Source organism: Chelonoidis abingdonii, chromosome 3, assembly GCF_003597395.2.
Source record: "Chelonoidis abingdonii isolate Lonesome George chromosome 3, CheloAbing_2.0, whole genome shotgun sequence".
Classification (NCBI taxonomy): domain Eukaryota; kingdom Metazoa; phylum Chordata; order Testudines; family Testudinidae; genus Chelonoidis; species Chelonoidis abingdonii.
Window position 1 is genome coordinate 171,419,433 of NC_133771.1, and position 26,661 is coordinate 171,446,093.

Sequence of the window (26,661 nt, forward strand, 5' to 3'; positions counted from 1 at the left end):
GCACATCGATCCTGCGTGGTGAAGACGGGTGAGTAGATCGATTTTAGATAATCGATTTCAGCTACGCTATTCTCGTAGCTGAAATTGCGTATCTAAAATCGATTTTCGCATGTCGTGTAGACCTGGCCTTACTGAGATCATGGCAAGCTGAGGTGTAAGTCTATCCAATACTATCCTGCAGCCCACTAAGCATCCATGTAGATTCTGCTGCCACATACTAAAAGTTTCATCCATAGACAGCTTTGATCCATCTGCTTTGATACGGGAATGGCTTAAAGTGCATTAAGGAAATACTTTTAGACAGGTGGAAAGCTTCAACAAACAGTTAATTCTAAAAAAGAAATGTGATGTAAAGTTGTGGGACATTTAGAACTGTGAAATATACAAAGTTGTCTATGGTGGAATTAAAGTGAGGATGGGATACTTTACGGAAAGAAGACACTAAGATTTGCTTTATAGTATTTCAAGATTCAAGCAGTGATTGATCATTGTAAAGATAATCAGCAGGGTCTATACAGATATTTACTACAAGGTAGATTTATACCCCATCTTGCCATGAACCAAACTGTTCTTACAGGCAAACCTTAAGAGAACCATACTCATCTCTTCCCTTTAAGTTTGCAATTTGAACTTCGGTACTTAAGTAATCTTCACTGAGGCATTTGCTCTTGATCAATTTATATAGAGTGGTGCCATACAATAAAAGCTTTAAGCATTTGAAGACTTTGCAGAGCATGCTCAATAGATGTAGATTTTTAGCCTAACACAATGAAGCCCCTGCCTCCGTTGGGGCATCATACTATAGGCACAGGGACTGTTGCTGGAAGAGTTGTAAATGTGGAAGATGTGTCCCACTGAAATATACACAAAACAAAAGTATCTGGAAAACAAAGCCTTCATATGCGGGAAAATGAAAATTGGCATGGCAGACTTGATTAACTCTGGATTCTAGAGTTCAAATGTGACTCAGCACTATTATTGAAGACATGAATCTTACCAAATTTTTTTCAATAATTTACCTCTGTGTCTAGCACACAGTTTTAGGAAGACATTTTTATCTCTGCCAATGCTTTCAGAACCCAATAGCTGCAGAGAGGCTTGCTAGTATGTTTCTTGTTCCTCTTGTGGAATAAAGTAATAGAATCATATAGTAGTAATGCATTTAATGGGCACCATCAAGTTGAAGTCTAGCCAATTGAAAATTAGAGTTAAAAGTAGTCTGAGTACTCCATATACCTCTGAATCTCCTTGTCACATTGTGGTTTTGCAGTCACATTTTCATCTATTTTTTTTTTTTGAAGAAAAAAATGTTTCCCTGCCCCCTGTTGCTGTGTTAAAGAACACAAATGGGTGGAAAAGGCAAAATTTGGCAGTAAAGTGCTGGCAAATGACAATCAGAGAAAGTTTTCTCTGTGACAGTATTACTAAGTAAAGTATTTCCAGAAAGGAGCATGTTTTTTAAACTGATAGTGTTGATGATATATGGAGCTCTACCTATCTCATAGAACTGGAAGGGACCCTGAAAGCTCATTGAGTCCAGCCCCCTGCCTTCACTATCAGGACCAAGTACTGATTTTGCCCCAGATCCTTAAGTGACCCCCTCAAGGACTGAACTCACAACCCTGGGTTTAGCAGACCAATGTGGAAACCACTGAGCTATCCCTCCACCCCTTGAAGCACAAGAATAGATGACAAGTAGAATCCATAAGGGATAGTCATTTTTGTACTTGAAATCAGTAAGCTGCCCTTTTTGGGGTGTTTGGAGGATTTTCCCCTGACCTTGGCTCCCTCCACCCAAACACTGGATAATGAGTTTTGCACTGAAGTATTTTTACCCTCCTCTGGCACAAGACATTTTAAAAAGTGTTAAAATTTAACAAAAAAAATTTACAAGAGTACAGGACAAACATGATGGAATCTGAAAGCGTTCCAGACACAAAGGCCTCAACAAGACCTACTTCTGGTCCAATACGAGTGTGAAGACACTATGAAATTCAGTTTCTTTTCAGTGGCAAGGTGACTCAGGATTCCTGTTGTGATTTAAAAACTGTCTACAGTTCTGAGAAAATAGATGGAAAGAGTATAAAAAGCAACTTCAATAAATACTATCCCCCTTATTGTTTTCTGAGTAATTGGAATCAGTAACTTACCAACACTGAATAAATGACCTCTCTTCTTGCCCTAGCCAAGAACTTATGCATGCCATCACTAAGCACACCTAAACTATGGCCAACAAGCAAGAGATTCACTGCAGTTTATAGATAAAACTCCGACAACAAATGAGGAACAACGTTGCTGTCTAGCCACTAGATTGCCAGAATTTGTCTTAAATAGGAGTTGCCCTGCTCACAGTTCTGCATTCAGAACAACACAAAACTGGATAAGCATGATCAGGATCATCAGACCCTGCAGGTAACATCATTTTTGTGTGGTGGAAAATGACACCTTACTGTGTTGTCAAAATAGTACTTTCGAAACAATTACTATTGTGGTATGCCTGCTGTTTAGAATAGATTAATGAGGCATACTGCCAAAAGGTCATCATCCCGTTTTTCTAATGGCAAGCTCAGGTGTTTCTTAACTATAAATTGGTTTTTGCATTTTGTAAGTGATGTGCATTCTTGGCAACCTATAGACTTTTTATGCCCATGACACACAGATCCTCTTCTGATGAATACCAGCAACAATCAAAGCACCAGCGCCTAGAAGCTGGAAAATCTAAGCTATTTAATTACCTTGTGTGTAATTAACTACTAGTTCAAATACCTTGCATAATACAACAACATAACATTTAAGTCATTTTTAAATTCCTGTTTTCTTGGTCTTAATATTGAAACAATTAGTATAAATTTTCTTCAAGTAATTGTTTCCTTTGAACCTTCTCTGCCACCCATCGAATTTCCTCTGAATTGCTATAATTTAACCTTATACAACATGTTTGAAGTAGCAGTATTCTAGTATTACAGGAAATTTAATTTTGGAATAAAGAAAATGAGACTTGTCAATATCTACACCACTACTGTAGCAATATAACAATTTTGTTTCAGTTGACAGAAAAAGAAAAAACAAACAAACAATCACCTGTCACTCATGTTCTCATCTGAACCCTTTTGCTCCTCATACTCCATTTTGTCCTTATTTGCCTGGTTCGCTTCTTCACTCTCTATAACCACTCCTTCATCCAAGATTTCTGGTCCTTGCCTACTTGTAGCTAGTTTTCTTTTTTTCACTTTGCTCTTGGCAAATTCTTGATGTTGGTAAGATCTATTATCATTATCCATTTCTTGATCTCTGCTGTTATCCTGTTGTTGGGTCAGTGTTAGTGTATTTGTGACATCTGATGGTGGGTCTACTGCCATGCGTTTCACCTTTCTCCTCCTACGCAGGGTCCTGTTTCCTAAATTGTCAAGAGCCAAATCAGACTCATGCCACAGAGGTCTTTTGCCTCTAATATTATTTAAATTTGAAGAAGGCCTGCGTTTAGCAACCAACAACTGATCATCAGAGTCACTGTGGTCTTTCTTATTAGTAGTATGATTCTCTCTATAGTCCTTGCTTGGTTCTTCTAGACTGGAATCAGAACCTTCACTTAAACAGTGACTAGTCTCCCAAGGATGATGAGTGATAAATGAACGTCTTTTTCGTCCTCTCCTTTTTCTTGCCTGGCGTTTTAGAAGACAAGACACGCTGCGAGAGTGATCTCCAGTATCAGCAAAACCTCCTCTGGCTTGCTCTGAACTTTCTTCCAGTGCTGAGACCAGATCATGAACTAGTTCCTCCATAGTCCTACTGAAATGCCTACATATGCAGAGAAAAAACAAAAACAAAACTGATTACAATGTGCATCAACTTCAGCAGTATGTTTTCATATATCAATATCATTATAATGTCAAAGACAGTCTTATGATCAGCACTTTTAATGCCGTTGTAGTTCTATAGAAAGCTGTCTTCTAAATCAGCCAATACTACAACACACTTATGAGGAGGCTTTCCCTTTGTAATGTCACTCTCTCCCCTAACTTCCATCTTAACAACAACAGCCCTTCAATTTTTGGCAGTCCTCCTAATATTGCTTTTATTTATAGATATTTCATTTCAATTTCATAGTTTTCAGGGGGTTAAATTTGTCATCTGTGAAGACTGGCAAAATCTGTCAATACATAATTAGAAGCAAGTGAGCACATTTTAAATTATCTATTAAGTAGGAAATTGAATATACGATTTTTTCTCCTTTATAGTATATTATTAGGGACAACTTTAAAAGTTGTCATTAGGATAGAGTGTCACAAACATTTTATATGTCAGGGGAACACCCTGCACCCCAATGTTCATCCTTATAATATGATTGTGTGGTATCCAACGCAAAGTTTGTCATGTCGGGTGTCTTCAGAAGGCTCATGATGCACCAAGCATTGTTATTGTAGTAATGTTATAGTAACGTTAGAGGTTGTAATTTCATGTATATAGTTATGAGGCTAAAAATGTGTCCTCATAGCTTAAAACAAGCCCAGGCAAAACTTTCCAAGAACAGAAGGGCAGCTTACACCTCATCAGGGTATGTATGGGACAAATCCAGCCTAGCCTCACAGTAACAAGGACACTGGCCTAGGTAGCAACAAAGGACCTGTTTGACTCTCAAGTGAGTCACTCCCGCTTCCTTTGGTCAGTTTGGGACTAGGATGAAGTAATGCTCGCTTGACTCTGAAGGGGGAGGAGGGTGCGCGGGGAGCAACGCCAAGAGGGAGAAAGGATATGATAAAAGGGAGACAGTTGCCATGCTCGCTCTCCTCTTCCACCTCCATCTACAGACACCATCACCAAGTGACCGAAGCGCTGATCAAAGGGGAGAGCCTGGTTGAAGAGCAACCAGCCAGCCTGTGGTGAAAATATTTGTAAGGGCACTGAAAGCATTAAGATCAGCTTAGAATGTGTTTTGCTTTTATTTCACTTGACCAAATCTCACTTCTTGTGCTTTGACTTATAAACACTTAAAATCTATCATATAGATAGCAGTGTGTTTGGTTTGAAGCGTGTCAAAGACTCCCCTTGGGATAACAAGCCTGGTACATATCAATTTCTTTGTTAAATTGACAAACTAATCTAAGTTTGCAGTGTCCAGTGGGCATAACTGGACACTGCAAGACGCAGGTTCCTAGGGTTGTGAATGGGACTGGAGATATTGGCTAGTGTCATTCGGTTGAACTATCAAAGCAGTAACTGGCCAAAAGTGCTCACTTACATTCTGGGAGAAGTTTACATGCTAGAAGCTGTTCATGAACAGCCCGGGAGTAGGGGTTCTCATAGCAAAGCACGGTAAGGCTGGCTCCCAGAGCTGAGGATTGGAGTGACCTAGCAGATCACCGGTTCAGATAACACCAGGAGAACGTCACAATGTTGTCACAAGATAATTGTCTCTTGATGCTACCTAATTGCCAAGATGAATCTGAAACACTAATTTTTTGATTATGTAAGGTTTTTAATAGTGATTAATTGTCTTCCCGAACAACTAATATCTATTTGATCTTTAAAAAATATTGATTCACTAGAGCGACATTAAGTTGAGAGAACCTTTCCCCTAAATGAAAGTCTAGAAGATTAAAGGCAAAATTGTCCTTTCTGATCTACACACTCACATCAGTAGGAATCACACAACTTTATGAGAAAACAATCTGACTAAGAGGCATCATGCAGATATGAGGAAAGAATTTTACTCTGCATCACAGCTCACATCACTTCACTAGCATTAAAAAAACATAGCTGGTCCGTGACAACTGCCTCAGACTCGTAGGGCTTGCTCGGGCTACAGGGCTGTTTCATTGCAGTGTAGACTTCTGGGTTCAGCCCGAGCTCTGGAACCCTCCCACCTCACAGGATCCTAAAGCCTGGGCTCCAGCCCAAGCCCAAAAATCTAAACAGGGTTCCGCAGCCTGGGAGCCTGAGTCAGCTGGCACAGGTCAGCCACGGGCATCGAAAGTGCAATGTAGACATACCTATATTTATCACCAAGAATACTTCAATAGGCTCACATGTGTGTACCTGAGTTAAAAAAAAAAAAACAAAAACCTAAAGCCAAAACAGTAAGATTTACTGCAGAACACCCAGGTGAAGGAATCAAAACAAACTGAGACCCCAAAGTAATTAGCCTCCTTTCTTCTAGTGCTCAACACTGTGTTATACCTGGTGACATATAGTGGACAAACATTGGTCAGTAAATTATGTAGGTGAGTGTCCAGAAGAAAGCTGTTCATATAGTTTTAGAACAGCACGAAAGGAGACATGAGTCAGCCATTTCTACCAACATCAGCAGGTTGCAAATGGAGACAGAGTTTAGTCATACAGCACACAAGTTTCCCTCCCTCCCTCCCTCACTCATCCATCACTGGCCCCAGGCTTAAAGGTGCTAAGCAGGATGGTCCAATGGTTACACACCAACATGAGGCAGGATATCTGAGCTCTCTTTCCTGCTCTGCCTGTGACTTGTTGTATAAGCCTGGACAACTCACTTAACACATTGTGTCTCCGTTTCCCTATATAAAATGGGAATACCATCACCTTCTTAAGTGTCTTCAGTTCTATGGACCAAGAGTACTAGGCGAATTCTAATTTAGTTATGAAAAAATTCAAATTCACCATTAAATGTTTTACCTACAAGGAGACATCTCCTGAACTATACTGCTATTTTTAGTAGTTTCAGAAGTAATTCAAGAAAATAATTTGTGCCAGCTGTAAGACATATCACCATAATCATAAAGTCAGAGTAGTACAGTCTACTATCTCAATTTTGATAAATTCATGATGCCAAATTGTATATATGTTTACTTTTCAACTCTTTTTCTATGCCTGCTATAATGACTGAACTCTTATTCCTGTCACTCTTTGACATAACCAGGCATTTCCTGTGCCACTTGCTAATTGCAAGCAACATCTTGGCGACACCTTTCAGGAATGTGCACCTTTCTGGCACTCTCCTTTGAGCAAGAAACACAAATCAGGTACCAGTACTTTTCGCTTATCCTTAGTCCTTCTGGCTCTCACAAGAAATCATTTTCCTTGCTTTTGAGAAATAACTACAGTAGATATCAGTGAAAGAGGTAGTCATGCAAATAAAGCATTGTTTATCGAAAAATTCAGACAGAATAAAGTAACTGGTAGCCAATCAAATCTACAGATTGGCTGACAGCCTAGTTATACAGGAAAATCTTGGAATAGATCCAGTTTCTTTATTTCTGCCATCTTCTCCTTCTCTCCCTTTCTCGTGACTTGTCTACACTACACATTTTAGCCAACACTGGGCTGTAGTAATGCAAACCATGACTTACACCACAGCAGCTTACACCAGTTTCAAAGAAATGCAAGTCAGTTTGCACCAATATGGGTATATCAGTGACTATTAAAAAAACCCACACACAGAAAACCCAGCATAGAGAAGGCCTTAGCGTACAAGCACATTTGGCCTTACCTACATGGGGAGAAATGTTTTGGTGGTTTGTGAGGGTGGGGTGGATTTTTAAGTTTTCAGTCAAGTTAGCTTAATATGACAGGACAGCCCCCTTAATACCTGTGAAGACAACTTCATATCTTTTCAGGCTCACAAAATAAAAAAGGTGTTGAGCTGCATCTTCACAGGTATAAGGGAGCTTTCAAATTGTTTTAACTTGGCATGAGAGGAGCCTCAGGGTACAACACCTTTTTTTTTTTTTTTTTTTAATTTCTCATCAGCATGTAGGCAGTTATAAATCAAGTTCAGCACTTAAAAAAAAATGATCACTATCCCATCTCTGGCATAATACTCACTATATTAACATCTGATGAAATTCAGAATACTTAGGTTGGCAAAAGACTGCTTATCAAGAACATAAAGCACTTCAGTGCAACCTTTGTTCCTGGCTGAACAACACTTGATTAGAATACTATCTATTTACAGAGCTTTTATTCCCTGGCCTAGACCAAAGTGTTAGGCCCTGTCTACTGCACAGAAAATTGCCAGTGTAAAGCAGCTTTCTACATTGTAACTCCTGAGGTGTACACACTGCCAAGTCTCTTAGCGCACAGAAACTGTGCTGTTGCAGCGCTGTAAAAAAAAAATAAACAAACAAAAAAACAAACACCCTGACAAGAGTGCCAGTGTAGACACCCTGTCAATTACAGAGCTGTGATTGGCCTCTGGGAGATGTACCACAATGTCTGTTCTTGCCTCTCTGGTCATCAGTTTGAACTCTACTGCCTTGCCCTCAGGTGACCAATCATCATCCCCACCCCATAAATTCCTTTGGAATTTTGAAAGTCCCCTTCCTGTTTGCTCGGTGATGCATGCAGTGGTCATGCCTGCTCCACCCACCAGGCGATCCCTCGCTTGGAGCAATGCCGAGCTGCTGGACCTCATCAGCACTTGGGGAGAAGAGACTGTCCAGTCCCAGCTGCGCTCCAGCCATAGAAATTATGATACCTATGGACAGATTTCACAATGCATGAAATAAAGGGGCCATGAATGGGACACACTGCAGTGCACAGTCAAAATGAAGGAGCTGCAGAACACCTACCACAAGGCGCGGGAGGCAAACCGCTGCTGCGCCCATGAACTGTCAGTTCTACAAAGAGCTGGACACAATACTTGGTGGCGACCCCACCTCTACTGTGAAGGTCACTGTGGATACTTCACTGGCTCATGTGCCAGTCGAGAGTGGACCGAGCCAGGAGGAGGAAATCGTGCATGAGGCTGTGGAAGGGGATCCAGAGGCAGAGGATGACTCCAAGCTCAGAGATGCATGAAGCCAGGAGCTCTTTTCTACCTCAGAGGAGGCTAGCCAGACACAGCTGTCGAATCTTCGCAAAGCGCAAACAGGATAAGAGGCCCCTGGTAAGTGGATTTGATTCTGGAAATCGCTGAGGCGAGTTATGGGGGCAGAAGGGTTGCAGAAAGCAGGCCTGTCTCTGTATGATACACATACCACCAAAACATGCTTAGTCTGAGTAGCGGAACAAGCTGTTGATTGATTCCGTCAGCCAGTTAGTGACAGGTATGTGAATAGTGGCTGTATTTTAAAATCACTGAATCAGTGTTCTGTGTGTTGCAAACAATGCTGCTCCTGTAAAGTGTTGCATTTTTGTTTCACAGAGATGACCCTGGGAGCCCAGCCTCCCTCTTTGTTATCGCTGGCTGAATGGCTGTGCAGACTTAGAAAGCGGCCACGAAAAACTAAAGAGGACTTTCTGTGTGATGTCATGATACACTCCACGGCCAAAAACAAGAATAAAAGGAGTGCGAGACAGTGAGAAGAGGGACCGAAAGGAGAATGTGGTGCATCAGAACGAAGCCACTGGGTGGCTCTTAATCGTTATGGAGCGCCAAGCGGTCATGCTGCAGGTGCTACTAGCACTGCAACTTGAGCAGCTTCGCTCCCGCCCTCCCCAGCAGCCACTTTTGCAAAAAACTCTTTACCATACATCCCCCAGACACCGCCAACACGCTCTTACCAACCTCTTGGCTCCAATCTGTACCAGCTGCATTTCACTCTTGCATCATCACTGTCCAGCTCTGCAGACTCCCGGTACTGACTGTACTCAACACTCATCCCTCTGCAGTATACCCCTGCTGAAATACAGTGCCCACTGCACTGTACTCCAAAGGACAAAGCTGGATATGACCCCTGGAAATACACAAATCTTTAACCATCGTGGGACACCACCTCTTCCTGGGACCCTTCCTTCCCTCATCCCCAGTGCTGATTTTTTTTTTTTTTGTCTCCTCCAGTCATTGTATTTTAATAAAAGAATTGTTTTGGTTTGAAAGTAATCTTTATTCCATCAACTGAAAGCAAACAAAGCCCTGCAAAGCAACAAGCAATTTTCTTAAACCTTCACAGTGCATTGGCTGCACCAATCACATTCGCCTCCTAGCATTACAAGCACTGCACTTCCAAGCATAACAACAAATATTGGTGGCTTTCAGCTTCAAATTGCTGCCTCAAGGCATCCCTGATTCTTATGGCCCTACGGAGCACTCTTCTAATAGCCCTGATCTTTGACTGCTCAAATTCAGCCTCAGTGGTCTAGCCCTGAATGAAGCTTTCACCCTTCCCTTCACAAATATTATGGAGCGTACAGCATGCAGCTATAAACATAGGAATATTGTCATCATCAGGTCCAGCCTCCCGTATAGTCAGCCCCAGTGGGCCTTTAAATGGCCAAAAGTACACTCAGTCATGATTCTGCACTTGCTCAGCTTGTTGTTGAATCACTCTTTGCTGCTTTCAAGGTTCCCATTGTATGGCTTTATAAGTCACAGCATTAAGGGGTAGGCGGGTCTCCTAGGATCCCAGTGGGCATTTCAACTTCCCCTACAGTGATCTTCTGGTCCGGGAAGGAAGTCCCTGCTTCCAGATTCCTGAACAGGCCAGTGTCCCAAAAGATGCATGCATCCTGCACCTTTCTGGACCAGTCTGTGTTAATGTCCTTGAAACACCCACGGTGATCCACAAGTACCTGGAGAACCACAGAAAGACACCCCTTCCAATTATTGCACTTGGTGGCTAGGTGGTCTTGTGTCAGAATTGGAATATGCATGCCATCTATCACCCCTCCACAGTTAGGGACACCCATCTGTGCAAAGCCATCCACAATGTGCCCAGAGTCACAGTCTTTCGAAGCAGGATGCGATTAATGATCCTGCACACTTCCATCAACATGAGTCCAACTGTTGACTTCGTTAGTGAAGGATTGGCTTCCACAGCGCAATCGCCATGCACTTCTCCAATAGCAGGGTGGCTCTCATTCTCTTGCCCTTGCGCTGCAGGGCTGGGGTGAGCTCATCATACAGTCCCATGAATGTGGCTTTCCTCATCCAAAAGTTTTGCAGCCACTGCTCATCATCCCAGATGTGCATGACACTGTGATCCCACCACTCAGTGCTTGTTTCCTGAGCCTAAAAGCAGCGTTCCACTGTGGTCATCACCTCCGTGAATATCACAAGCAATCTCATGTCATAGCCAGTATGCATGGCAAGATGAATGTCGAACTGCTTTTGCCTTTGTAGGTTAAGGAATAACTCCACAGCCACTCATGACGTGTTGGTCAGAGCAAGCAGCATATTGGTCAACAGCATGGGATCCACTCCTGCAGACCGAAGAGGCAGAGTGTGCAGTACACAAACCATTGAAACTTGGCACTAAATGCAGGTGGAAGCACGGGGATTGCTGAGATGTGAAGCAATGCATCACAGGACATTGGGACAGGACCCAGGATGCCCCGTGACTACTTCTGTCTTCCCACAACTCTTAGCAGCAGAAGAGGAAGAGATGCTCTGTGGGATAGCTGCCCAGAGTGCACCACTCTGAATACTGCTGCAAGTGCCGCAAGTATGAACACGCTATTGCGCAAGCAGCTGCCAGTGTGAACATTTAACCGCGGTTTCCCTTCAGCGCTCTCTGAGCAGTAGACATAACCTTAGTCTATGTTCCACCATACCTCTGAGGATTTGGCCTGCCCTTACTTATGGCTTGTCTACATGGGGAAACTGACTGGTAGTAATAGGAGTAAAATCATACTACTATAGCTATGCTGATAAAATGCCCCATGTGGACACTCTATTTTGGAATAAACTAGTGTGTCCACATGGGGAAATATAACTGCACAAGTATAATTATATCTCTATAGTTTTGCTGGTCAATCTCACAGTCCTACTGAATGCTAATTTGACTTCTAATATTGTCTGAAGTTTCAAATAGGAATCCCTATCTGTTATATATTTTAAGTTATCATATTTCTCGATACAAGTATGATTTGTCATGGACTGTGCCCACTCAGAGCAGAAAACTCATCTGAAGTGAACATGCTTTGGAAACCAGTGAGAAATTTTCAAAAAGCATTGGGCAATAATGTTCTCAATTCCCATTGTAAATCAAGTTTTATGAGTCTCATGTGCTCCTGCAATTAACTGACAAGTACTCTTTACCCGTATATAAATCTTTTAATTGATCCTAATACACCTCTGACTGAACAGATGAAAATCCACTCAGCCTCAATGGCCTCATCTACACAACAATTACAACATGGCTATAACCTACCTGCCTTACAATACCAAATACGTTTGGTTCGGCATGTGTACAGCGTTCACTTAGTATGATTACTTGGTCTTGTCAAATCAAAGTCCATGCTGCACGTTTAGAACACAAACAAAGTTATAACTGAATTTCCCAGTCTGGTTTTTACTGTAGTGTACATAGAGCTCACTTCAAGATTTTGCCACTCTTGAAAACCCAAGCAAGTACCTTTGATTTATTTTAACAATTCTCTCTTTTCTCTTTTGTATGAATTAAGGAATGGGAGTAGAAACTAGAAAGTTCAGACTAACTGCTTCTATTTATTTATAGTGAGAAACCACTTTTAATATTCTGCAGAGTTTTTCCCGCAAGTTAATACTTATCAGCATATCCCTTTTCTGGCTTTTTATTTTGTGGATACCTGATAGTCAGTCAATCTTATACTTTGCAGGTGGGAATGAATTCTTTTTACTGAAGTATTATCCAAAGGCTGGCCCAAAAGATACATTTAGAAATGTGTGTTTCTGGAACAGGTTGAAAAAACAACAATTAATTACAATTCTCAACAGCAACTACAGAGTGCATTCAGTCAGAAAAGATAAAATTCAGGAATGTTAATAATATGGAATATACAGCATAACACATGCTGGACCTTCCCCAAAATATTTTTAATATATAACCCATAGTTCAGTGTGACTAACATTAGACTGTAAAAACACAGCTACAGAACTGTCCACTGCCAGCGACAAAAACCGTATCTTCTCTCACAGATATTGCTGCACTAACAGTGTAGTTTGCCTCCAGTGACCCACACATTTATATAAAACAGTTTTAATGGAGTTTACTAAATGTTGACCCCCTCCTCTCTATGCACTCCTTCCAAGATAAATAAAAGCAGCTACAATATATGTACATCACTTCAATGTCAAAATATTTTTGTGTCCAATACTATTAAAACTACCATTGTACTTTTAAAAAAAAAAATCAAGGCCTTTTAAATGAAATATCATGTTTGACACTACTTGTTAAAGAAAATGAGAACTACCACTGCTCTTTTTAAGATATGGACGTAAATGGAGTGAAATAAAGTGAAGCAACAAAAACTTGATACAAAGACCTCATTAATTGTCCAGGTCAGAACTACTTGAACCATTAGACAATATTTATATGCTAGAATGATGAAATCATTATCAGAATAATCAAAGAGCCAAAAAGTGTCCAAAATACAAGCTTTCCCTAAATGGTGGTGTGTACTGATAACATATCTGAGAAACACTCAATATATAGTAGACTCCTGCCATCCATAGATTCTTAGACTCTAGGACTGGAAAGGACCTTGAGAGGTCATTGAGTCCAGTCCCTTGCCCTCATGGCAGAACCAAATACTGTCTAGGCCATCCCTGATAGACATTTATCTAACCTACTCTTAAATATCTCCAGAGATGGAGATTCTACAACCTCCCTAGGCAGTTTATTCCAACGTTTAACCACTTTGACAGTTAGGAAGATTTTCCTAATGTCCAACCTAAACCTCCCTTGCTGCAGTTTAAGCCCATTGCTTCTTGTTCTATCATTAGAGGCTAAGGTGAACAAGTTTTCTCTCATCTCCTTATGACACCCTTTTAGATACCTGAAAACTGCTATCATGTCCCCTTCTCAGTCTTCTCTTTTCCAAATTAAACAAACCCAATTATTTCACCCTTCCTTCATAGGTCATGTTCTCTAGACCTTTAATCACTCTTGCTGCTCTTCTCTGGACCCTCTCCAATTTCTCCTCATCTTTCTTGAAATGCGATGCCCAGAACTGGACACAATACAATCCAGAGTAAGCAAAACACATTGCTGAAACAGACTAAAGAGGTACAACAGAATTATCTTCTTGAATTCTCCATATAACTATCTTTTTTAGAACTCTTAATATTTCAAGAAGGTATGGCTTCGCAGAAGCTCAAGTACTATACCATGAGAAGTTAAATTTTCTTTCGTTCCTTAATATCACAAATTTTACTAAAATAGATTTCCATTGAAGCACAGCTTCCTGGATAACCTATGTACAGAGGAATGAGGGGCGAATAGTTTTGAGTAGTCCAAAGTATACTTAGCAGACCTCCAGAGCTGGCAAACTATAATTAAAAAAAATAATTAGATTTTGGGTTCTTCTCTCTATACCAAACAGTTCTGGGCAATATCTTTGGGGCAGTATAGCCAACTTCCATAAAACCCTGCACTTACAATCAAGGTTAGCATTATGGTTTGATCATTCAGTAGTTGTTAGTAACAATTATAACCTGACTCTTTAAAAGAAAGCGACTGTAGTATGTTATCACTCATAAAAGTAAAATAGAGGACATACAATCTATTAGTCATCAGTGTGAACTATGTTACTGTGCTGTCTCGGAGTGCTAACTCTTTCAGGATATACATTATTTCATGACTCCTGTGAATAGCAAATATAATTTCCACAGAATTTTTGGGAAACTATTTACTGCAGTAAGATGACAAAACTTTTAGAGGTATTTCACTTGGTTTTGCCTTTGAAACATATCTCTTTGGCTCAAAAGTTTGAGTATAATATCTTATTTTTGTCCAGCTAAAAGAAAACTACTTTGGTACACTTTTCCTCCAAGACCTGTGTGTGTATACACACATATATACACATATACACACACACAGAGAGGTCTTGGAGGAAATATCTGTGTTACCTGGTCACCACTACAGGTGGAAGCTCTACCATTATTTGTTTTCCTAGCTTGGAACCTTCCTTGAAATTCTTCCTCTAATCTTTAACTCCACTATAAACCAACACTAAACTTTTCCAACAATTCCTTTCTTAGTTTAGAACAAAAACTGCTGAGCGGTTTTAGTGGTATAGTAGTATAAAGTCTCAAGAATTTTAATAATAATGCTCTTTGCATGAAAGAGACCGGAAAGGAGCCACAAGACATACGGACTCCATCCTAAATTCTAGTTTACACTAACAGATCTGATCATAACAGTGGGACTGTAGCATCTTTGTATTCATTTTCAGTCTTTGTAATGAACCTAATGCACATTAAAGGTTTACTTTGGTTGTTTTGAAACTAACTTATTTCTGAATGATACAAAAAAGTGAAAAACATGTAAGGAAAGAAAGCTTTGCATTGGGTGTTTAAAGTTTATCAGCATAAGAATCTTAACACTTCTTAATCAATGTTTAGTGTAGTGGTCACGTAAAATTTCCTACACCTCAAGCATCCTCTTAACTCGATGCAAAGAAAGGTTTACATGATGGTTGCACAATGTTTTCTACCAGGATGCATTTAATGCAGTACACAAAGTTTTCATTAACAACTCAGCATAAAATTCTATAATGCTCCAGTTGTGGTTGGGTCTTCAACCACTTTCTCATAATATTGGTGTTATGAGCAGCCTGCATTCTCAGTTTGGACTGTGGACATTATTCATTTTAGGGAGATGTTTTTTACTGGACCAACTTCTGTTGGTGAAAGTGACAAGCTTTCAAGCTGTTTGCTCAAAAGCTTGTCACTTTTGCCAACAGACTTTGGTCCAATAAAAAAAATTACCTCACCCACCTCATCTCTCTAATTTCCTGAGGCCAACATAGTTACAACAACACTGCAAACGACTATGCATTTTGTCTGTCAATTGGTTGTTTGTTCGTCCATCCCATCTTCTTTCTATCCCTCTCTGGTCCTTCCACTGCCATTGGAACACTGTCAACCCTCTGTGGCCCTCTAGCCTTCCCTCTCATTTTCCCTTTCTCCCCACTCATACAGATACCACTTTTCCCTTTCCTTCCCTTTCTACTTCCCTTGTCAAATTCCACTTACTCCACTCCTATAACAAAAATAAATTATTTGGAACTACTACAGCAGAACTATCCAGTGGGAACACATGACTGCTATCCTTTTGTCTCCTATTGTTTGCAACGCCTACTTGTTGAGTCTTGTTTCAGATAAAACTTAAGGTGTTCAGAGCAGAGAGCATGTGTAAATCTGTATTTGCAAAGCAGCTACCACACAGGAACCAGTCTCTTCAGGTTCTAATACAATATAAACAACACGTTTGAGGTGATGGGGTTTTATCTTCTGGCCTGGGAACAACAAATCCTTTTGCACACAGCCCACTATTCACCCGTAAAATAGCAGGTGACTGAGAGGTGAAAGACCTCATGTGACAAATTTGGCAATAGTTCATGCCTTCAATCCCCTTTATAAGGATATCATCAACAATTTGGTCCTAACCAGCAGCCACGCTGTCCGATGGGCAAAAGGGGAAGGAGAGGGTTCAGAAAGGAGAAGGGAGGCGTTTGGTAAAAGAGAGGAGAAATGAGTCTCCACAGCACAGCAAAGGCGCAGTTTGGGGACGGGCGGCGGGGCGTTGCTCCCTCAAACAGCAAACCTCCAGCTGGCACGGAATCTGCCTCCTCCATGCATGCCCCACTGTCCTGACTGGAGTCCCCATATAAAAGTCAAACTACGCCTACGCAGCAACGTTTTTAAATAAAGTACCAATAGGACCAGATGCTCTGGAGACGTGTGGGTCTGAGCCCCAAGGAGCAGTCACTCGTGGCAGCAATGGGATAGCGGCGTCTAGGGGGAGCAACTCCAGAGACTGAGAATCCACCCGCGGCCCAACCCCACAATCTCCCCGCAGCCCCAGGAAGCTCTAACTCGGCGCACTGTGGCCCCGCCGGGAAAGCTTCTGTCTCCAAACCACGGAGCCGCCGCCGCCAACCCCCTCCGGCCGGCCAGCCGGCCGGCCACCCACCCTCGCCCCCGTCCAGCCCGGCCTCACCAGCTCTTTCTCGCCGCCTGAGCTCGGGTCGGGTTGGGCTCAGCGACCCGGAACATGAACCCGGTGCCTCCCCCGGCCGCTCCCCGGGGAAGCTGATGCCGCTTCGCAGAGACTTGGGGAGGCGGCCGAAGCCGGACGAGCGAGAAGAGGAGTCGGGATCGCTCTTCGCCCGCGCCTCACTCCCCCATGAGAGGAACCCGGAAGCGGCTACAGCACCGGCAGGAAGTAGGGCCCAACCATCCCCCGTGCCTTCCCCGCCTGCGGTCCGCTGCCGGGAGGGAGCTCGGATGGTACGGCCCATAGCTGGGAGTCTCGCTCACCACTTCCCCTCACCCCCAGCCCTCTTCCGTGTCCTACCTCCCCGACCCCAGGCCGGCGGGGCCTGTAGGGAGGAATTACCTCCCCCTCAGCCAGGTGGTACGGTCTGGTTGCCATGGTGACGGCCTATACACCATCAGGGCGGGGGAACATGGCCACTTTGGCCAGGCTGCAAGGGAGGCTGCCGGGCCAGAGGGAGGAATATTTCCATCGGAACAGGTAACGGGCCCCGCTGCCCCCGCCCCCGTAGGTCTGCATTGGCCTCATAGTACTTCCCTTCTGGGAAGGAGCATTAGTAAGAGCCAGGCCAGCGCGCTAGGGTGGGACACAGCTTCTCCAAATGATGGTGGCACCTTGCAAGATCACCCCCATAGCACGTCCCCAGGTCACCACATTGCACCAGCGCAGTGTTGCATTGTCACTGGGACATTGCCATGTCCAGTTAGCACTATCAGTGCTTAATAGTTATATTCCCCGAGCGCTCTTAAACCCCAGTTAGAATCAGGACCCTCTGGTGCTAAGCACAGAATAAAAGGTAGTCTGTGCCCCAAAGAGCCCACAGTTATCATGCCATGTGAAAATGTTGACATGTCATATCAAGTATATTACCGCACTGCACCAAAGCAACATTATTATCAAAATGTCGATAACTTGAATAAAAATCCCATTGTGGCACAGCAAAATAGTCTTCTGCGGGAACCATTTTTTATCACTTAGTGTTCATAAGCTCAGAAAGTGATTCTTAGGGCAATCCCTTGTAGAAACCAAAGGCAATAGTAATTCTGCTTATTAAGGTGAGTGTTGTTATACCACAAAAATGGTGTCCCAAATCCTTCACTAAAATAATGTATATAACTAACAGCTCTACATTAGCATCCACTTCTGGAGTTTCCTGAGCATTTTATACAACACACTATTTAAATGGTAAGATCCATAGAGAAGAGAATAATGTCTCATCCAGAGCTAAGCAAAATATTGATGCTTAAATAATTACCTCTTTTGTCAAGGGATTTCATAGATTTTTAAGGCTCAAAGGGGCCACTATGACAATCTATTCTGACTTCCAGTACAACAGGGGCTATAAAACTTCACCCAATAATTTCAGCCTGAAGCCCATAACTTCTATTTGAGCTATCACTATTTTTTAGAAAGATATCCAGTCTTGTGATGGAGAATCCATTATGTCCCCAGATAAATTGGTGCAATATAAGCATCATTGTTCAAAAAATGTGCTTTATGTCTAGTTTGAATTTGTCTAGCTTCAGTTTCCAACCATTGGATCTTATTATGCCTTTTTCTGGTAAATTAAAAAGCTGTCTATTATCTGTACTCTCTCCCTTGTGTAGGTGCTTGTACACTGTGATCAAGTTACCTCTTAATGTTTCCTTGGATAAACTAAATAGAGTGAGTTGCTTAAATCTTTCACTATAAGGCCTATTTTTCAAATCTCAAATGATTCTTATAGCTCTTTTCTGAAACCTTTCCAATTTGTCAATATGTTTTTTGAAGTGTGGATACCAGAACGGGACACAATACTCCATTTATGGTCTCCCTAATGCCATATATAAAGATAATACCACCTCCCCATTCCTGATAAAGAGATGTATGGAAAGGACAGTCTTTTACTTGCTAAGGACAGTGTGTCAGTGGCAAGCTTGGAATAGAGTCCAGAATCCTGACTTGCAGTTCAAGCTGTAACCTCTGGACACACTGCTCACACACCTAAGTAGACAATTCACGTGCTTCTTACAGCTATAGCCAATTAAAAATGCAAAAACAGTCACCCAGATTTGTGTTTTTGACACATATATCTAATATATAAAAGGGATACGGAATTAATTATTTCCATCTTTTTGAGATTTTTAATAGGTGACAATATCAGATTTGTGTAATTTGCAGTGTTTGCTAAAAATATTGATATGCTAATTACCTTGGTCTGCTGCTTCAAGACCTTTGTGTGGCTTCTATACATTCCTATTTCCTCTAAGAATTTCACAATTAAATCACTTTTGCAGATTCAGATCATAAGAGAGTCATAATTATATTGACTAGTGCCATAATATTGTGGGTTGAAATCAGTTTTGAGTGAAGTTATTCTGAATGTAGTCTGCGTTCAGAATACATTGTATGTGTATATGCAAAACACTATAGGTAATCAAAGTGCATTAAGTAATATTTATTTTGTGTCTGCCTTGGTTTCATGTTATTGAAAGTTACTTGGAAGCATAAGTCACAGTAAATGTTTGTGAATGATGTAAAGATAACCCTTGACATTCCAGCTGAATGTTCAGTTTGAAGGGTGAAAACCAAACCCTACCTCCAATTGTTATCTTTCTAGTGTTGGCAAGGGCTCTTCACCACCAAAAGATAAACATTACAAGAGAAAATAGAACAAAAGATACAGTAACTCTCAAGCGACATACAGAGCCATGAAACCAGATCTAGTACAGTGGTGACAAGAAAGAGTGGAAAAGTAATATCTGTCTGATATGAAGATGTAAACAAGAAATTACCAGCTAGTACAATAAATTACATACCAACAGAACACATCACGTTCAAAGAGCAAAACCTCATTGCAAACTTTAAATAAGGAGATTGTTCTAATCCAACTCAATGTACTGGGAGCAGCTTGGAGAAGCAATAAGAAAATAATTTACAAAGGTGATAGTAAATAATAAAAATGTGATTGTAATGCTTCAATAAAGATTATAATTTCAAATAGTTTAGTTCAGCAATGTAATAATTGTTAATTGATACTTTATTGTGAAAAGATATAATTAAACAGAAACTAGAAATGATCTTTTAGCTGGTTTCTGCCCCTCAGCATTGAAACTGCCCTTAACAATGTTACTAATGCTGTTTTTCTGGCCAAGTAACGAGTCTTCTTCCCCATTCTTATTGGTCTTGATCTGTCTTTTGCCTTTGTCACAGTTATGGCTCTCCTAATAGACAGCCCCTCCCTTGTGTCTCTCTCTGGCACTATCTGAATGCTTCTTAAGAATCTCTGTTAGGGTCTTTGTACTTGGCCCCTCTTCTTTTCTTTACAACTACCTTATACTGAGACTTCCTCATTTATCATACAGCTTCTACCATTAACAATTTTCAGACCTACCTGTATCCTTCCATTTCTCTGCCTATTCTCATCTCATACCTTCACCAACATCTCTTCCTGGATGACTTGCCTCCACCAGAAATTGAAAACTGAATCCTTATCTTTCCCCTCAAACCTTCCTTGTCCTCCCTTCTTCATTACCATTGGCAATTCCATTAGATGCTGCGTTTCTTGGGCTTGCAACATCATCATACTTTTATACTCTTTTCTTCCCTTCCCCCTCCCACTGCACACATTGATTCTATCTCTGAATCCTACCATTTTGCCCTCTACAACATCTCCAAAACTCACCTTACTTTTACATAATTAATTCATTTAATAATCATTGTGATAATACTGATCATAGTGAATTTATTTGATATTCATGTCAATGTCATATTTTATGTACCTCTATAGGATTTCTATTGTAATTCAGCACTAATTAATACACCATTAAAATAAAGTGTTATCCACATTTTTCATTTAAGGCATAAGAAATCTAGAAGTTCATAACATATTGGCATCATTGTTCAATATCAAATGTATCTGGAAACTATGTTTCTCAGGCATTAGAAAAAAGCACATAAAATTAATGTGTCAGCACACAAGTTACAACTCCTCTAACACTGCAGTAGCTTACCCAAAAAAATCTTTTTAATGTTTCCTTTAAAAAAACCAACAACAACAGGATCTATCTGGATTCCATCAACCAGGACGTTTTACATTTTTTTAAATAAATTTTTTTTAGCCTTCTTTCTTCATCCCGCATGACTTCTGGTCTCCTATGTTACTTTATGTTCCCCTCCCAAGAATGTTAACAAAGATGCATAATCAGAATGCAAAATAACTTCATTTTTCCTGTAAATCTATATTTAGATTGTTTTATATTGTTTATAATAAAATCCTTAAAACAGAGCAGAGCCATTGCCTGTTGTCCTTGCAAGATTGGGGCTTTAATTATCTCTATACTATCTAATCAACATGGGATATTTTGTTTTGCATCATTCCTAATAATGGTAATATGTTAAGCTGAGGGGTGGGAGGGAAGAAAGGTTTAAAAAGAACACAAGTTGTCCCGTTAAGAAAAAATTTAGATGAAAAAATCTTTCTGACTTATTGTTTTGATTTTAAAGTAAACTACTGAGAATGCTAATCACAAAAAGATTATTTTGAAAAAATGTTTTCAGAGCTGTAGATGAATACAGAAAAGCAGAGCACAATGCTGCTGTACGAATCCAGAGCTGGTTTCGAGGATGCAGAGTCCGAGCATACATCAGGTATTATGGTTTTTTTTCTATTTTAAACCATATTTTCAGTCACTAATAACGTTCCAAAATTCTCACATATTATACTTAGCTTGTTCTCTCTCTGAAAGTGAATGTTTCTGTAAAATGTGAACAAAAACAATTTGTTTCTGTAAAATGTGAACAAAAACAATTTGTTCAATTTCGGTTTTTGAGTAGCATAAAAATATATACATTACCATTGCAAAAAATCCTTGTGACTTTTTTTTAAACTGTACAGCTAAAATTGCTGAGGTCCAAAAGTTGACACATGGCATGGAAATAGCGGTTTTTTTAGAACACTCTTACAGTATTCTAGGGATATCTGAGTTTTGGAATGTTGTGCATCAAGAGTGCCTATTGTACAAACTTTTCTTCCTCAGATTTTGTGGATAACGTGAAAAGAACTGTATGATGTGGCCTACTGAATAAAGCACTAGCCCATGACTTAGGAGACCAGGGTTCTGTTGTTGTCTCTGACTTGCTAGTATTATTGTTATTTGAGAAATAGCATGTGATCATGTAGTTAAAAACTGAGGCCCTAGTTCTGCAAAGTGTTACATACTTGGAAACAATGGAACTACGCACATGTTTAAATTAGTCATTGTCCGACAATACCAAAAGAAGGAGAGGAGATGCTTGATATGATTGTAATCAGGCTGCAACTTTATTATTAGATGTCTCGTACTACCCGGTAGATAATAGTGCAGGTAGCTCCATATCATGCAGTATCTACCCAGAAACATCTTTTCTATCCAGGTCTGTCATAAACAGATAGCTAAGGGTTAATGTTTCTTTCACCTGTAAAGGGTTAACAAACAGTGACCTGCAACACCTGACCAGAGGACCAATCAGGAAACAAGATACTTTCAAATCTCGGGGAGGGAAGCCTTTGTTTGTGGGTTTTGGGGTTTGCTTTGTTCTCTCTGAGTCCTGGAAGGGACTAGAGATGCAACCAGGTTTCTGCCAATCTCCCTGCTACAGTCTCTTATATATTCAGAATAGTGAGTATTGAGTAGAAAGCTGGTTATAGTCTTTTGATTGTTTCTGTATTTGCAACTGTGTATCTGGCTGGTAGAGTTTTAATGTGTATTTGGCTGAAAGTATTTTAAATTGTATTTCTGCTGGAGAAAGCTTTTTCTCCATTGTCTATAAGCTGAAAGACCCTGTAATATTTACCATCTAGATTACAGAGATAACTTTTACTTTTTTTCTTTCTTTTTATTAAAAGTTTTGCTTTTTAAGACCTGTTTGATTTTTTCCCTAGTTGAGGCTCAAGGGATTGAGTCTGTATTTACCAGGGAATGTGGGAGACAGGGAGAAAGAAGGAAGGGGGGAGGGAAAGGGGATCCCTTTGTTTAGATTCACGAAGCTTGAATCTGTATGCCTCTGGTGAGTGGAGAACCTCTGTTTAAGATTCAAGAGCTGAATCCCATGATCTAGGGTAACCAGGAGGGAAGCTAGGAGAGCACTAGTGAGTAAGAGTTACTTCCTTGTATTAAGATCCAGGGGTCTGGTCTTGGGTCCCCAGGAAGTTTTGGGAGACCAGAGTTTATTGCATCAGAGTCCTGATTGGTGGCAGCGATCAGATCTAAGCTGTGAATCGAACTTAGTAGGGACTCATGCTAGTACCTCACTTTTGGACTCTAAGGTTCAAATTGAGGAAAGTATACTATGACAAGGTCCCCTAGCCAACTCATTGCTGGGACCTTAGCATCCTGCCCCCCTTGGTTAAGGTGGGCTATTAGAAAGGGGGGGCGTGTCAGTCATAGGAGTGCCATGCCAGTCATGCCTGCCGTATCAGTCATAGGAGCCCCAACACCTCCTCTCCAATTCCGCTCCTTTCACAAACCACATCCTTTTTAATTCCTTTGCCAAGCCATTTATCTGGTCATTGTATCCCTTTCTTATGGATTACCTGCACTGGACAGCTGCCCCATACTTACATAATGAGTTGCAATATCAAAGCCTAACTCCCTTCCTGACTCACCACAAAAAGCCCTCCCTGAACCTGCTGCGAGGAAGGTGAAAAAAACTCGACTCCACCTAGGCCAATCTGGTGGTGAGGGAAAAAAGCAGTGACTAGTATGATGCCCATGGCAGGTCCTGACCATACCTGGTAGTTTGTCACCTCAAGGGGTGGGAAGGTAGGTGCTGCTTTGCCTGGTGTGGGGGAAAGGAGCTTCTCTTGCCAGATTCACCCCTTTTCAATTCCTCAGCCCTTTCAGTCTCTGGGGATGAGTCAGCATCGCCATACTGACCCATTTCCCCTTTTACAGAAGCTTCTAAGCCCTTCTCCTAACCCCCATTAGAAAAGCACTATTCTCCATCCCCTGGCAAGCTGGACAATGCCCCCACTTAAGGTGCAGTGCAGTCATATGCATAAATCTTTGCAGAATTTGGGGCTGTCTCATAATGTATTAGGAAGCAAAGCAAAGTTGTTATACTAGCACCTAAGCTGACTGGGAATTTTTTTTTCCCTTGGAGAAATATCAACAAAGCCAAAACATGTTTCCTTATTGTCAAATTTTTTACAACTCCCAAACTGAAAATTTTAGAAGTTTTTCAGTTTTCAACATTTTCCCATTTGGCCAAAACAAGTTCTGGACCATTCAGAAGTATTAACTGTGTTCTCCATGAATTGTTTAACCAGTCACACAAACACCCATTCTTAAGTGTATTTTGTAATGCTTAATAATGAATAACTTTTATAAGATTAAATTTAAGTAAGTTTGCTGTAACCCACTTTTTGGAATAAGTATAGATAACATACAGCATTCCCTAAAATCTTGGAAAAATCTTTCCAGTGTAACTTATAAATATATTATTCTTTCAATGTGATCTTTTGTAATCAAAATATTTTGTTTTAGGTATCTGAACAAAATGATGATTATTATCCAGAAATGGTGGAGAGGCTATCAAGGAAGAAAACACTTTAGAAAAATGGTGGAGGTAACAAATGAGTTTTACAATTATTTTAGATATTTTATCACTCAAATGATCAGCTGTTCATTAACTTGCCCCTGGTTCTAGTCCAAAAGTTGAGAGTTTAGGCCCTGATCCTGCATACACTTATGCATATTCTTAAGTTAACTACCATGAGTAGCTCCATTGATTTCAATTGGACTATTCATGCTTGTGAAGTTGAGCACATGCATTCCTGTCTGCAGGATTGGAGACTTAGGCTTCAATCCAGCAATGAGCTCTACACTTGCAAAAGTCTGCCTGTGTTGAGCTAATTGCAGGAAACAGGCTTTCGATTGGAAGTACTGTTTTCCTGACAGTACTCTTAATTCTGAAAAAAACAAGTTAATATCTCTACACATCACTATCCTGTGTTTTAGTGGTTTAAATTTCTTACTTAATGAGCCTTGAAATATTTGAGGTTTTGCCTTGAGGCACACAGCAGATAACAGCCAATCTAATTTCCTTGATTGACTTGAAGATAGAAATGTACAATAGCACACTATCTTAAACCTCTGTTAAGAGGCTTAGAAAATGAAGAAGACGACAATTTGCTCTTAACATACAATAGTAAGATTTTTAATCAGTAGTTTGCATCACTAATTTACAAATTTATGTTAATAGTTTCTATTCCAATACTTTGTAATTTGTTCTTCATTTATTCTTGACTAATTTTATTTAAGCCAAATTGCTGTTTTTCAATATAGAAATAAAAATACACAGAAAGGAAAAAAAATGTAGATTACTAAATAATAATAGTTCAGATACTGTTGACTTGTTCCCCACTGGTTGACCAGCTAGTTAGTCAGACTGAGTCATCCTTATTGGCCATGTTTTCAAGGAACTTTCTATCTTATTGCAATTTGTTTGTACAAATTGAGTTCTCTTCTGAAAAGTGACTGTGTGTGCTTAGTGGGACTTAAGTGGTATATAGTCACCCCCTGGTGAATGTTCTAAACAGTAAACAAAATTAGGGTTGGACTTATCTCAAAAACATATACAGTAAAATTCTGAAGATGGCAATTTAATCTTGACATTCAAGAATCAGAATCAAGGAACAACAGTCTCTGTTTCTGGCACCTCACCACAGACTTATTTTGAGAGCTTTAGTAGGACACAGGTGGCACATAGACCTTATGTCGGCCCTCTGCACTCAGGTCAATGTCACTTTTTGTTCAGATCAGCAGATCTACACAGGCAGATATCTCTGGACAGTCACATATTCAAATTCCAATCTCTTGGTAGACAATAATCAGTTCGTGGTTAAAATAGTAATGCCATCATCTGATGTTCAGTCATTTTTATATTAAAAAAAAAAAAAAATTCCCCTCTCACCCCTATGGGTGGTATGTGTCTCCTCAACTCGGTCCTTACCAGCGGCCTGGAATTTGAGGGTTCTGCACAGTATCTTAGCTGTTCCTAGCACTGCACTTTTTCTGGACAGAGAGCTCTGATGTTGGTCCTGGGATCTGTTGGAGCCACTCACCCAGCTTAGGAGTCACAGCCCCGAGTGCTCCTACCACCACTGACACTTTGCCTTCACTGTCCACATCCTCTCTAGTTCCTCTTTCAGCCTGATACTTCTCCAGCTCTCATATTCCTTCTTCCTGATGTGCTGTCACTTGGCACTGCTATATCTATCACCACCGCTGTCTTCTGGTCCTTGTCTATTACCACGATGTCTGGTTGATTGGCCATAGCTGCCTGTCCGTCTGGATTGGAATCTCACAGAATTTTAGCTGTTTCCCACAACCTTCTGTGGAATCTCCATCTGGTCTTGGGAGGTCTAGCCATACGCTGTGCAGAGTTCCTGTACACACATGCCAGCCACTTGGTTGTGCCGTTCAGTGTATGCTGTTCCTGCCTGCATCTACATCCTGCCACTATGTGTTGGACGTCTCTGAGGCCTCTCTGCACAGTCTGCACCTTGGTCCTCTCAGTGTGGTAGACCCTGCTTCAATGGATCTGGTCGCTCAGTGCTGTCCGTGCTGCTATGATCAGTGCCTCAGTGCTGTCTTTAGTCTAGCCCTTTCCACCACTGGTAGGATTTCCCAATGTCAGCCACCCAGCTATCTGTCGATGGTACATCCCATGCAGGGTCTTGTCTGCCATGACTTTTCTGCTTGGTCTTCCTCCCATGTCTGCTGCTGCGCCTCAGCATTCTCTCAGC

General features: G+C 40.9%; 2 protein-coding genes across 5 annotated transcripts in view; one reads left to right on the forward strand and one right to left on the reverse strand.

Moving 5' to 3' along the window:
* GPATCH2 (G-patch domain containing 2) overlaps nt 1–17,035 on the reverse strand; it is a 215,551-nt gene extending 198,516 nt beyond the window's left edge. For all 3 annotated transcript variants that reach the window (XM_075064334.1, XM_032786252.2, XM_032786253.2), the window contains exons 1-2: nt 16,836–17,035; nt 3,082–3,798 (exon numbers count right to left, since the gene is read on the reverse strand). In XM_075064334.1, coding sequence (XP_074920435.1) covers nt 3,082–3,798; nt 16,836–16,891 — 773 coding nt within the window. In that variant the 5' untranslated portion in view covers nt 16,892–17,035. The remainder of the gene's footprint in view (nt 1–3,081; nt 3,799–16,835) is intronic.
* Nucleotides 17,036–17,282: 247 nt separating this feature from the next.
* SPATA17 (spermatogenesis associated 17) overlaps nt 17,283–26,661 on the forward strand; it is a 175,159-nt gene continuing 165,780 nt past the window's right edge. The window contains exons 1-3 of one of the 2 annotated variants that reach the window (XM_032786263.2): nt 17,283–17,372; nt 21,432–21,521; nt 24,398–24,479. In XM_032786263.2, the coding sequence (XP_032642154.2) occupies nt 17,305–17,372; nt 21,432–21,521; nt 24,398–24,479 (240 nt within the window). In that variant the 5' untranslated portion in view covers nt 17,283–17,304. Of the gene's footprint in view, nt 17,373–19,707; nt 19,815–21,431; nt 21,522–24,397; nt 24,480–26,661 lie in introns of those variants that run through there. The other variant, XM_032786264.1, reaches the window with a different exon arrangement.